The sequence below is a fragment of the Semicossyphus pulcher genome, unplaced genomic scaffold (assembly GCF_022749685.1).
Source record: "Semicossyphus pulcher isolate SPU_LCO1_2020_fin unplaced genomic scaffold, fSemPul1.0.p SCAF_16, whole genome shotgun sequence".
NCBI lineage: Eukaryota > Metazoa > Chordata > Actinopteri > Labriformes > Labridae > Semicossyphus > Semicossyphus pulcher.
In genome coordinates, this window is record NW_027211670.1 from 21,618,540 (window position 1) to 21,632,500 (window position 13,961).

At 42.7% G+C, this 13,961-nt stretch overlaps 1 protein-coding gene across 1 annotated transcript in view; it reads left to right on the forward strand.

The window, feature by feature from the left end:
* The window catches only part of LOC138593526 (heparan sulfate glucosamine 3-O-sulfotransferase 3A1-like), a 38,025-nt gene extending 29,766 nt beyond the window's left edge, over nucleotides 1-8,259 (forward strand). Inside the window, exon 2 of the mRNA XM_069664581.1 lies at nucleotides 7,477-8,259. Coding sequence (XP_069520682.1) covers nucleotides 7,477-8,098 — 622 coding nt within the window. The 3' untranslated portion in view covers nucleotides 8,099-8,259. The remainder of the gene's footprint in view (nucleotides 1-7,476) is intronic.
* The last annotated feature ends 5,702 nt before the right edge of the window (nucleotides 8,260-13,961 follow it).

The following is a 13,961-nucleotide window of genomic DNA, read 5'->3' on the forward strand; positions in this document are numbered from 1 at the left end:
AAAAACACTGCTGATAAATTTATAAGAACATACAGCAAAGCTAACTCTATAAATTTTTCACCAAATCAAGCTTAGTGGTTGTTGTATGGAACGAAAAAAGGGAGGAAAAACTCTGTGCTCGGTGGTAAGGAAAGTGTCCAGCAGGGAGATTTATTTATCTGTTAGATATTATGAAAAAGATGTTTTTACTGCAGTGTATGATACAGTTTTATTCTTGTACCTCATTTATAATCAACTTCCCCCTGTAACAAATCGCATGAGTGGGATTATTTTTTCTTTCCAGACGTTATTTATGAGCTCTCTTACGTTTGAGTGTACATGAAAAAATAGAAATTTTCCAAGTGTAGCCAAACATTTCAACTGAGATAAATTGCAACAGGCCCGCACTATTTTTCAAGCCTTGTGTTAGAGGGTAAAAAAAGCTAATAGCCAATTGGGCTGAATCCTGAGATTAATGAGAAGAGACAACACAACTTTGTAAAGCTTTGTACCGTTTCCATGCTTTCTTTTTCCTCATTATCCTCTCGTGCTGTTGATTAACTTTATTGTTTTTCCCATCTCGACCTACGGGAGGACAGCATCCTTTCTCAAAGTTTCCTACTCATCTTTGTCTCTAACGTCACTTGGAAGTTTGTAACAATTTGTTTTATTAATGACACTTTACTTTTTCAGTTTAATTTCCTGCCCTCCTCCCTGAAAAAACAACCAGCAGCTTTTGAAACCCATCCACGACCTTTCCGTCTAATTTGAAACACGTGTAATCATCAATCTGACAATGAACTTCCTGTTATTTAAAAGCAGACATTTTTCATAGTTTTTCATCCGCAGTGACAATGTTATCATACGCGTCCCCAGTGTCGTGCAGGGCTTCTTTCCTTTCCTACCAACTCTTTATCAAAACCTTGTCATTTCCCAGAGGAAAACAGAACACGCTGTCCTCCCATGTTGTTTTCCAAGAATAGACTCTCTTATCTTGTAATTGTGTGTCTCTCAAAATTGCTTCCTACCCCCCGCTGTTCCCATGTACCACTCGGATTTCATTCTTCACTTCCAAGAATCCACCTTGGACCATTTCTAGCTCAAAGTGCAAAAAATGGTTGAGAATTAGCTTTTGATATTAATAGTAAATAAAGGATCTGTATTTTTTAGCCCTTCTTAAACTTTCCAAAGATTTTGGTCAAGATCTTTTCGGATGCATCCCTATAAAGTTCTTTATGAGTTGGGAGTTAATTATAGGAAGAAAAAGTTCCAAAAGGTCCAGATCTGACCACAAAATAAGCATTCAAAATTAAAGGGGGGTATTTTTCTACTTTCGAGCTTCATATTTCACTCTGTGATAGCTGTGGTATAGCTTAGCATAATTTACAGTAAAAAAAAAAACTCCTCCTCCTTCTAATTTTCTCACACTGGTGCTCTGTGCAGGCCCACGTACAGCCTCTGCCTGAAATGTCTCTGTCCCTTAAAGAAACCCCGCCCCTACAAGCCCATTTTCTTCTGAGTGGCTGCACTTTGTGATGTCACAAACGTGTAGAAAAAAACGTGAAACCTGGCGTTCACAGCAGCCTGCAGACTGAGCTGAGAAGCCTGGGGATTACTTCGACATACTTTAACCTACAGATTTAAAACTTCACCCACGTTTAGTCTGAACATCCAACATTGTAACATTATTTATATTCTTAAAATGTGAAAGCACAATACCCCCTCTTTAAAATTCAGTTTTTATTATTGGGTACACATTTGATCGAACAAATTGTCCACAGATAAACCAAGGTCTGCCAAATGTTTGTATTTTTTAGATAGGTGAAGCCAGAATTTGGTCAGGAGTGAAAAAGAAATAAAGGAAAACTACAGGGAAGTTTGAGGTTTTCTTTAAAAAATTGGTTCTCTACTCATTTACCAAACCAAAGAGGGCTGACAGCATGCAAACAGTTACTACTTCAAAGGCAACAACAAGTCATTTTTACCAACACTCGTTCAACCAGGGAACGGTTTTCCAAAGAATAGCCAACTCAAGATACTCAGTTCTGTTTTGGAAGCTGTGTGACTCAGACAGCAGTAATCCTGTGTAGCCGTGGTGGAGGAGTACTTAACTGTCCATGAGGGGGGAGGATTTAGAGCTGCACAGTGCAGGTGTGCAGGCAAAGGTGACACAGTGCATGAAAAAAGGTCAGGTGGGCTGATCCCGGAGGACTGCGGCTGCCAGGCTCGTAAAAAGGACGATTATCTCGATCAGGACCGTGTGCTGCTGGGAGCTCACACCTGTAATCCCTGAGCTATGGGTAGTTTGGTCTTTTAACATCGTACCTTATTTGAAGATCACCACCCACCCCTTAAAAAAAGGTGATTAAAAGAGAGGAGAATTTGTAAACATGTAATTTTGTCCTTCATTTGTATTTCCACGGGGACCCCGGGGTGTTTTGCAGAGGCTGTAACATGCTATCATCCCTGATCATATGTGTGTCATTGTCAGCCTTCATGTGCCGTTGGCGTTTGCAGCCCGCGGGGCAGGTTAAGGGCTGTGTTGTTGCACAGGGTTGGCAAAGCAGCAAAGCCCCGAGAGCTCAGAGGAGTGGGCTTTCCCCTCACCGCACAGCAGCCATTACTCTAAATCACCCTCCTTCCTCTCTCTCTCTGACCTCCGCTAGCATCCACTGACCTGGAAAATATCAGGCGAGTCCAAGCCACCAAGAGCGGCGCTGGCCTTTGCTTCGCCTGCAAACAGCAGAAATATTGAGCCAATTACAAGATGATTATCTGGTGCGAGTGGCAGGGGAACACTGTGGGAGTGTAGTTATGTCTGCCAGGGCTCCCTGCTGCAGCAGGAAAAATGAATCAAAGGCTTGCGGGGGAGAAGTGGACGGGTCTCACTCGCCCACTTGCCTCGGTGTCTTTACAACTCCCGTCAATTGACAGACATTGGCACGGATCCAAGCTCCTTTCTAAAAGGACAACACCAGGGGTTGGCCCATTCAGAGTCGATCGCTCGCTTGTTTTTTACTCCTCCCTAATTCATACGTCAACATGTCATATTAGGCATGCCCCTGACTTACTGTAAATAAGACCTTATGGCGCAGAGAGACTTTTTTTGGCATTTATATAACAGGCAGACATGAGTCACAGCCTGTATAGGAGGGCAGAGTTGAGGTGGTTTGCGAGTGAAATTCGTTCAGTAGGGAAACGAAAGCAGTGCTGCGTCAGGCCCTTTATTCCAAGTGGTTACTTTATAGACAAGCCTACAAAGGACTCATTGAGTTACTTCTACATGTTACTGTGTACATTGGATTTGGTCTTAGGTCTGGTGAATAAAGATGCTTGAATGAATTCTGGCATCCTCTTTTCAATTAGTTAGTTCCATATGAGAGCAATGACGTACAATAACATGTGTTGTGTTCTGTCATGTACACAAGCTGTTTGGTTTTGCTCTTGACTTCTTAGTCATCCTAGACATCTTGTCTTGTTTCTATCCAGTACTTAAGCGAATGCCAAAGCAGTGAATGTGATTTAAACGCAAGCCAGGGTTCATGTGCTGTGTTTCTTATTTCAGTTGAGGGCTGAGTCTTGTTTCATGAGTGGAACCTGCCTGTGTTTCATGCATCACTGCGCTAAGGGAGTCATACTTTAGAAGCACGATGAAAACATCAAAGCAGAATGTGGAACTGCAGTAAATGTTAAGAGCTTGGACGTTTTGTCATCTGTTACATCACCTACACTGCCAATAAAGTTTCATTTGAAAGCGCAGCATGCTTCTGCTGTAGAATGGAAAGAAATATTCCAGCGTGGTTCACTTTCTGTAAAACCTGGTGTTCTCTGCTCCTTTGCCAAACGAAAACCTAAACGTTGAGCACAGAAGATCTATACTAGTATAACTTTGGTTTATGGATTAGTTGATTGACATAAAATAAACCAATTTGATGATTCGCTCAAGAGGTTGAGCGGTCCAAAAATGTTGGACCAGTCCAAACGAGTCCTAAGACCATAGCTAATGAATTACTCATTATTGAAATATTAGAACAACTCCTAGTCAAGAGACTTGAGGGCCATCAAACCAGATCAAGAGTTTCAACCATTATACCAACATACCAGAGCGTGCCAACATGTTTACACCCAAGCTCAAGACCCAGTGGGACACTACCCAATTAGACCGACCCCGTTACCAGGTCCTAAGTCTGATTGAACCAAAAGGATTCGACATTTCTTCTGTTCTTTGTTTCATATAATTGTAACTGGACCATCTTGGGGTTTTGGACTCTTGGTCGAACAAAATGTAATGCCCAGTGTAAAGACGTCACATTTGGGGCTAAAAATCTACAAGTTTGAAAAAATCTAGTAAAGATCATTTTCCGAATTAAACCTTCAATTATCAAGTCGCATCCAAGTGCCAGATTTTGACAAGGAACAAGAATACTTGGACTGAAAAAAGATGGTATCTCTGGTTCTCTTTTCTTTTTCAATAACAAGAATAAAACAATGGCTTTGAAACAAATTATACCCTTCAACATCAAGAATCGCTGCAGGGCTCCTGTGCTGTCATAGTTTTTATGATTTTCTCATCACAAAAACATATCAAAATACGCTTCAATCAGTATCTGTTTCATATGACTGCACTACACGGATGAACCTGATACTTTTCTGAATCTACATCAACCTTAATACCAGAGTGCTTTACAACCTCTACACTTTGACTTCCAAACATGTCTGTCTCCATGTTGCACACAGTACTATATTCAGTACCTCATTGACCCTGAAAATCCCCCCAGAGTGCCTTCGCACCAACCCACCACCGCTGTGAGTGCATCGACCACAGAACAAGCTTGACGCACGCCATCAAATATGGATGATTCCTTTAGTACAGGCTTGTTTCTTTTTCATAAAACAATAATGTTCTTTTTTGCGTCATGAAGTTGTGGTACTACTGTAAGGACTGGTTCAGAAGTCTTGTTATTCCCAAATTAGCATGTCGCCTTTAAAGCCCGGATGACTCCCAGGAAGACTACCTGCATGCCGCCGTCTGCAATCCCCCATTTATCAATAATTAGTCTCTGTGATCTTTGTTATTGACTCGTCAGCTTGGTAGCCATTGCAGTCCCCGATGGCATTGGGTTGTTTTAAATCGCCAGTATACAGCCTCACTCTGGACACTTGAGGCGATGGGGCAGAGCTAATGTGAGAGGAAAGGAGCCTTGTCCATGTTCCTCTTTACACAGCTGTAAGCGAGGCCGGAGACACCGAGAAGACTCTGGAGGTCAGGTGACGGTCAATGTTGTGGGCGGATGTCGAGACATCAGTGCACCTGTGATGCCGCTCTTGCTCTTATCGACCACTTCCTGCGTGTCCCCCTTGTGCTGACCCCATGATCTATCCCCGGCAAAGAGGATCCACTCGGAATACTCAGCCACACAGCACGGATGTGTTTTGACATTGGCCTGAAGGTACTGACTTATGGCTTTTAGATCCGTTTCACTTCACACTCTCAGCCCAACTGGCCTGGAACATCGAAAAGCAAAACAGATACACTTGTGCCATCACCTCAGCAGTTAGGGACACTTTCTCTTGTTGAGAATCATGGGTTTGGTAACTTTTGTCAGAGATTGATTCCTAAATATTTTGAATGATCATCGACTGATATTCAAAGGATTGAAAAGAGCATTGACTGTGAAACACAGAAGGTGCTCTCCTTCCAAGAAAAACTGCAGCATAAATTGTACAAGCAAATGTCCAAAAACTACACATTTACATTCAAGTGATTAAGGCCATGTTTGCAGAAGGTGAAGGTCGTCATTCGGGGAAGACTGGTCCCTTGACATTTCTACCCACAGTCATCAGTGGTTTGGTCATTTTTATGAGTAAACCTAGAAGAACTTAGTGGTGTTAGATAGGTAAAACTTTAGGGCGGTTACAAATGCATTTTGTTCTTTTAATTCAGATGACTTGTTGGGGGAATCATCATGGCAGCTCAAACACACCCTCTTTGTGTAAAGCTTGTCCTAGACAAGGCTCTCAATGCCCTCTGTCTCATTTCATCCTGTGTAAGTTAAACGGAGCATGATTGTTTACCAGCCTCTCTGCCAGGCAGAAAAACGATGCCCATCACATCAGAAAAAGACACTCGGCGTTAGGTACTTTGATCAGCCATGGTAGTGCTTGCAGGGTCTTAGAAAAACAACAGATTGAAGCCGTGAGTACTCTTCAGTCCTCAGGATTTCAGAGGACCTCTTTTCTTTAGTGTCTCAGTAGTTCTGTCACGGGCGGCAAGCTGAATCTACCCTGGGAGCAGCCCGGGCCACTTTGTCAGCGCCGGTCCTCGCTTTAAGCAGCACCAGCCAAGCAGATGAATAATTGACGCCTGCATTCTGTACTTTGGTGAATTTTAAAGCTGTATTCTGCAGAGGCTCTAAATGGCAGAGGGAAGGCATTTTAATCATTCATGGGCTGCTTTTTACCCGCTTTGCTTAAGGTCACTGTCCTGAAGGCAGCTGGGCAGAAGGAAAGCAGAAGAAGAGGAGCGGGAGAGGAGGGGTGGTGTGGCCGAATGGATTAGCTTGTTTCCTATCCCTTTTTTGGTGGAAAGGACTTAACCACACATGAGGAAGTTTCGCCAAAAAGCGATGATGCCCAAGTTATGCTTAGTTGAATTTTGCTTTAACTAGGCATACCCTTTAGATGGGACTTATGAGTATTCTTTCATCTCTACAATTGAATTTCATGGACGTGACAATATTTAGAATACCAATCGATGGCTCAAGTTACTCTGTGTGTTCAGGCTGCTCAAGTGGAACTGTTTATAGACGCCCTTCCAACAGAGCAATTCCCTAATTCCAGTTTAAAATAAATACAATGTTATACCACAAAAACTTCTGTTAGGAGAAAGTGCAAAGTCAAAATCTTTTTCTGATGTTCCTCCACCATTTCCTGGAAAAGTGAAAGACAAGAAGGTGATCAATTATGCCGAGAGGCTCAAATATCAATATTTTATAACCAGCACTACCTTAGTATGGGTATAGAGATTATTCTTTTTGCGCCATATGACACTGAAGAATACCCCCTTCAAGTGGACCCAGGAGAGTCCCCTTCTCGATTTCATAAGCCCTCAGGCTACATTAAGAATCACGCAACAAGGGAGGTAGCATCTGCATACTATCAGCTGAAGAATGTCTTTACATCCTGAGTGCTCAGTGCTGCGTCAACACTGGAAATCAACATTTGGTCACGCCTCTTGGAAGCTAATTGAGCTTGGAGTCAAAGACACCTGATAGAGATCAAATAAATAAAGTAGAAAAAAAGTTTCCAGTGTTTTTCTTAATTGACTGGATTGAAAGTCTTTGCTGACATTGCAAAAGTTCCTCTGCTTCTAATGTTTATTGTAACAAGAGCGGTTGTACAACTGTGACAGCCTCTCAGTGTGATGCAGTCCGAAGTGCAGGTCAAACAAATATCTCACTTCTTTTTTCCCTCCTTTTTATATTTTTCTCTTCCCAGGGATCTGATGCCTAAAACCCTGGAGGGCCAGATCACCATGGAGAAAACTCCCAGCTACTTTGTGACCAGAGAGGCTCCAGCCAGGATCTCCGCCATGTCACGGGACACCAAGCTGATCGTGGTGGTGAGGGACCCGGTCACCAGGGCTATCTCGGACTACACACAGACTCTGTCCAAGAAGCCAGACATTCCCTCTTTCGAGAGCCTCACCTTCAAAAACAGGACTACGGGGCTTATCGACACCTCGTGGAGCGCCATCCAGATTGGCATCTACGCCAAGCACCTGGACAACTGGCTGCAGTACTTCCCCATGGACCAGATCCTGTTTGTGAGCGGCGAGCGTCTGATCAGCGACCCGGCCGGAGAGCTGGGCCGCGTGCAGGACTTCCTGGGGCTCAAGAGGATCATCACAGACAAACACTTTTACTTCAACCAGACCAAGGGTTTCCCGTGCCTCAAGAAGGCGGAGGGCAGCAGCAAGCCCCACTGCCTGGGCAAAACCAAAGGGCGGACCCACCCGAACATTGACCCTGAGGTGGTGCAGAGGCTACGGGACTTCTACCGACCCTTCAACATGAAGTTCTACCAGATGACAGGGCGTTTCTTTGGCTGGGACGACTGAATGGGTTTTGGTCTGTAACACTGAGGACCGTAAGAAATACTGCAACGGAGTATTAGGAGTCCTCTGGGGGGGAATGTTTGATTCTTAAAGTAAAGTATTTCGAAGTCTAACATTGAAGTTAGAATTGAAATAGAATTGAGTTAAACATTTTTCAAAAACATTTTCTTAGTAACCTATACCAAGTTTTAAATTCACATCCTTTTTTTGCAGCAGAAATGGTTGTTATGGAGAATCCGACGATATTAAATATGCACTTATAATCTGGTCTAATTGTAACATTTTGGTTGTTATATTGTCCAAAAATTCACTTTTTTAAAATCAGAACTTTATTGTTCTGTTTTCACATAAATTTACACATCATATTATTTATCAACAAAACACTTTTTTATTTGCATATGTCTTGTTTTTGTATTTAAATTTTGAGTATTAACAAAATTTTACGTATGTATTTGGTTATTCTCAAAATATCAACACCCAAAATATCCACCCGTCCATTTAATTCTTGAAATATTACAACTTTTTCTCAAAATGTCATTACTTTATTTTAAGAATCGAACATTCTCTTCTCGCACAGTGTTGCTATTACTCCGTCCTCAGCACTAAACCTATAAGCAATATGTGGCTGTAACAGGAGAGAAAGAGGCCCAATCCCCCCTCCTAGATATGCAATATTTCACTGTTACATTTCCCATCCGCATTGCTGCCTCTAATCCACAATCATGGAGATATTTTTTCTTCTAAAAACATATTGAGTTATTGAAGGATTTGCATTATATCTCCCTGCACTATCTGTTATATTTTCTTTCAGTTAAAAGTCCTTGACACAGAAATGTCGTATGCAGTGCTTCTTTAAGAAGATGGGTGAATCCACATTGTGTCGAGGGGCTTTTGATAATGCCATATTTTAAACATACATAGCTGCTTTCAAATTCTAACTTTTTTTTTTCTAAAAAAAGTAATATGAAAATATAAAAATATATGTATTTTTGAAATGTATTTATTCAAGAAGTACACAAGCAGTATGTATGTATTTTGAATAACTCCAGTTTTATTATTATGCTCCCCATGCCTTTAGAGTTTCTTTTATACTGAACACTAAAAACATGTTATCCTCATTTTAATTTCAGGTCTTTCATTCTAACATGTCCTTTCTATACGTGTAAGAGTGTTTTTTTTTTTAAGGGTTGTTTCCCACCTTCAGATAATGAAGTTACAGGCAAAGATAGCACTCACTGTTATTCAAGCAACAGCGACTCTGGTGGAGGGAACGAGACCTCCAAAGGGCCTTCCCAAAACTGTGACTCAAGTTTCCTCAACATGCCTCCTTGTGAATTGAATACACTTGATGTCACTGGCCTTCCTTGCCTCGAGGCGACGTGCGTGCGTGTGTGTGTGTGTAAGTCTTTTTAAAGGAGAGCATGAGAACAACGGCTGAGTTGTGTTCCTAATTTGTGTCTGCTTGTATTGTGAGCCACTTTCTGAAAGCAGATGTGCCTCAAAAGACACAAATCAGCAGCGTGTTTTTGTGTGAGCATCAGAGAGGAACCTGATATACTGTAGAGTTTTGTTGTTCGGGGATACTGTTACCAATCTAATTGTGCTGTTCTGACTGTTTTCTGAAAGTTGTTGGGATTTTTAAGGCACTCCTTGAATAAAAGATGTTATATGTAAATATTTTATTACACTCGCCTTTATACGTTTATTTCTATTTTTTATTGCTATGATTCCACCTTAAAAAAAAACACATGCGGACAGAGTAATAAGAAACCACAATGTTAGGGAGAGAATATTTTAGTTATTACAGTCCTGCTACAGCATCTAACAAGCTCAGCTTCCCACACAATCATAACAGCGCTCCCTTGCTCCTTCCCTATCTCCACTGTTACACCTTTTGCATATTGTCTCTGCTTATCTCCGTCCAGCCTCCAGGGCAGCGCGCCAAAGGAGGTATTGAGGATTTTAAAAGACGCTTGCAGTCTGAAAGCCGTATTCTGGGTCTCCTGGCAGCTCCTTGGCAGCATTGAGACTCGAGCTTTAAAAAAAAAAGGTACGAGCTTTTTAGGTGAAAATGTCAGGAAAGTTGGAGGAGAACTTCAGAGGCTGTTGGCTTTCGAAATCAGTTCCTTTGAGATTATATGTTTGATTTAACGTTAAGGAAACATGAAAGATTATGAGCAACATAGAACAATGCTACTGTACACTAAAGAATCATGACAAATATTCAGATATTTTACGTCTTTAAGTTGTAATCTCGAAGATCTCAGTTTCATTCTCTTTGGCGGCACCTATGGCGAAACGGTAATTGCGGGAGCACACTTCCCAGATATCCAGACAGTGCTGCATGTGTGACGTCCACGGTTGGCTCCGGTTGTGACTCTTGATTTTCCTGGCTGTCGGTCGCTTTCCTTTTCAGACTGTTTGCTTCATCTGAGCGTCGAGTTTGTTTCTTTTTCTTTGGATTTTCACTTCTTGTTGAAGTTGTATCTGTAGTCATCCATCTTTTCTTTGTTTGTTCAGCCATAGTAGATTACTGTTTACTCGCAACACTTGCAGAGACCTGAAAAGCAGCCGCTTAGCTCCGCCTGCCCTCTCTGGCAGACAAACCACTGCTGGCTGATGGAAAACACGTCACTAACTGGGCGCCGCTTGGGATTTCTGCAAAAGTCGCCACAGACACCCAGTCTGTGATGCTAGATAGAGACTTAACAGACATTTATTTACATGAAAATCTTCGAGATTATAACTTTAAGGTTGGTTATTAAATATCTAATATTTTGGCCTTACCTTTACCATATGTTTTACTGGAACTTTCTTGAAGCTTTTGACATTGAAAATAAAATTAAGCTTAATTAAAGTAAGATGGAGGTTTGCTCGAAACTGTTACGCCCCACCCTAAGGCGGCCCTACGGGGCTAACAACTATTCACAATCTGACCTAAAAACAAACATGTACACCTTAAAACACTCTAGTACACAGGATTTATTAAAGTACAAACAACAGAATCATAAACTGGAGACCAACAAAATCAACAAAACACAACAACCCAAAATCCCTGCTGAGAGGCAGAACTACAGAAACCACCACTCAAGAAGCTTCCGTCCTCTGATGTCATGACTGGGGTTTTTAAGCATCTAAGACCAGGTGAACCGCAATCACCTGGGAGGAGCTGGGAAGACAACAGAAGGGGAAAAGGGAAAATAACATTGATGAGGTGCAACTACACTGTGGATGAAAAGCAAGAAGAAAACAAGAAATTTGAGTTTTCAGTCAGTTGTTTTAACTATACAGCCTAACAGTCCTCAGTCAGGCGCAATACGTGAAAAACTACTCCAATAATATTTTTAAAACGCTCACCACAGTTGGCATCGTCATTTAGGAAATTACATTAAATGCAACTCAGACAAAATCAAAACAAAGTTCGAGATGTGGCAGAAATTCAACCCATCGTCCAAGAGCCAGATGGGTGCTTCCCCCGCAGTGGCCTCCTCTCTCTGGCTCCCTGTGTGTTTCACCATTGATTATATTAGCCTACAAATCATTAGATGGGCGAGCTCCAACACTGGGTTGTCTGCAAAACCAACTTTACATAATATGTGGAAAGCTTCTTGAGAATTTAAGTGCAGCTGAAAAATACATATGTTGATGATTGATCTGACAAACGAGCACTGTTTAGGCCGGACTGATGCTACCGAGGAATAACACTTGACTTCCTCCTGATGACAGTTTTATAGTAAAGCTGAAAGCCTGAAACAGCCAACATGTATCTGTCACTGTACAGAGGAACTGAAATCCTAATGTTATTCTGTTTACAGTAAATCTATCACAGCTTGTGCCTGAAGGGACAAGCTGTCAGTCTTTCTGTTGATCTTATTCTGCCTCTACTCCCCGTATACACTTGTCTATTTTCTCTCTCATCTCCATCTCTTCTTCCTCCTCTACTGCACCTCTATGTTTTCCTTTGCCGGAGGAATCTCCTGGCGTTTTCCTCCCGCCTGCAGCCTGCTGACTGATTTGAAAAATTGCCCTGACAGGCACTTAGCAGATGCACTGCGATGAGTGGAGGAAACCTGTTGAAAGTCTCGCAGTGTCTGAAGCTCATTCGTGCCGATCGTCAGCCTGCTGAGCTGATGTTGTGACTTCAACAACCTGCGCAGCGCGCTGAGAGAAGGGGCGGCTGATGTCCATTTGTTGACTCGTTCCATTTGCTTGTTTTTCCTTCCTGAGTGGGTCAGCGGGGTCTCGTCAGCGCCGGTTTCCTCACAGTAATAAACAGAGACAGTTTTTCATCCTCCCGCTCGATTCTCTGAGGGGCAGCTAACTATAAAAGAGAAAATGGAACGGCAACATCTGCTGCGGGACGGCGCACAGACCACCCCTGTCAGAGAGAATTCAGCTCAATATCAATGGCACGAACCTGCGGAGAGCTTCGAGTCTGTCTATTGAAAAGCAGCTGACCGCACGTGGTGTTTCTTTTTGAGAGGGTGGGGCGAGCCGCTGCAGAAAGACGGGCATTTCTGGTACCCTCGCAAATCTCTTTGATCCGCTTTTTCTTTCTTCTTATATTTGCCCTTCTTTGACTCACTCCATCAACATGGCGGTGTGCATAGATGCAAGAGCACCTGTGTGAAGTCACCTGCGCACAATTAACTTGCACCACCCCCACTCTAAATCTAACTAAGCTACAAAAACCTCCACTCATCCAGACCCCCCTCTCTATACACGCAACGCTGAGCCTGTTTTTGCACACACGGACGTTACAGAAGCGCGGCGAGGGATGGGTGGGCTGCACGATAACAACCGCAGCGCTTTAGAAAAACAAGGTTCAGAGTGTGTGTGTGTGTGTTGTTGCATGTGAAGTGCCCTCAGCATCATATAGGCAGTGTAAAATGATGAAGTAAAGGGATCAGAGAGATCGCTTTGAAGAGGGAGGCAGCAGCGAGAGCGCTCGCGCACACTCAGAATCGTCTGTGCACACACTTTGATACATACATGTAGACACGGCTCTGTTATATACATACGAAGTCCCTTTTAACACACACGTGACCCACTGGGATCCACACACGAGCACAGTCGCCACCCACTTGTGCCCCGCGGAGCGACATGGAGGGGATCAGACCTCTGTTTTCTCTGGATCCCAGAAGAGAAGCCCTTAATCCTTGGCCAAGTCTGAGCAAATATCTCCGCCAGGCACGCTCCGCACTCAGCCTAAATCAAAACAGCCGAGGGGGGTGGCTGAGTCGCACTTTCAATTTCAAGTTTGCTTTATCTGTCATGGGCTCCGTATCTGAAAGAGAGATCTTCAAAGCAGCCTTTGAGTGTTATCTGATGGCTAGATGTAAACACGATACCTGTGTTTCATGTCTCCAGGCTGTTAAACATATATGCATTTACACTTCACATTATAGCTGTAAACAAAAGCATGGGTTCTACTGAACAATATGGGAAATAGGAACTTTAATATTCTCAGCGCGGAGGAATTATAAGAATATATATTATTTTTAACCACACTGTAGACTTTCCTCAGTGTGGCATGCAATAACCGCACACAATGACATGTTAAGCCATGTTGCAGCAGAAATGTTGGTTTAAACTTTAAAGACATTCTCTAGAAAATGAGCAATTGTTTGTTCGTGATGAAAAGGCATTCCGCCAATGGTTTGCATGCTAGTAAAAACAGTAAAAACCCAGGCACCGCTCTTTGAACTGTCACTTCTGTGCCCGGAGAACGGCAGACAACACACTAAATTAGCAATTAAGATCGTCTGGGAGCGGGACTCTTTCCAGACATGTGTGTTTTGACTTCGAAGTTTTCACGCATCTCTGCTCCTTCAAAAAACGAGCTGCTGCTTTTCAAAGGGCGATA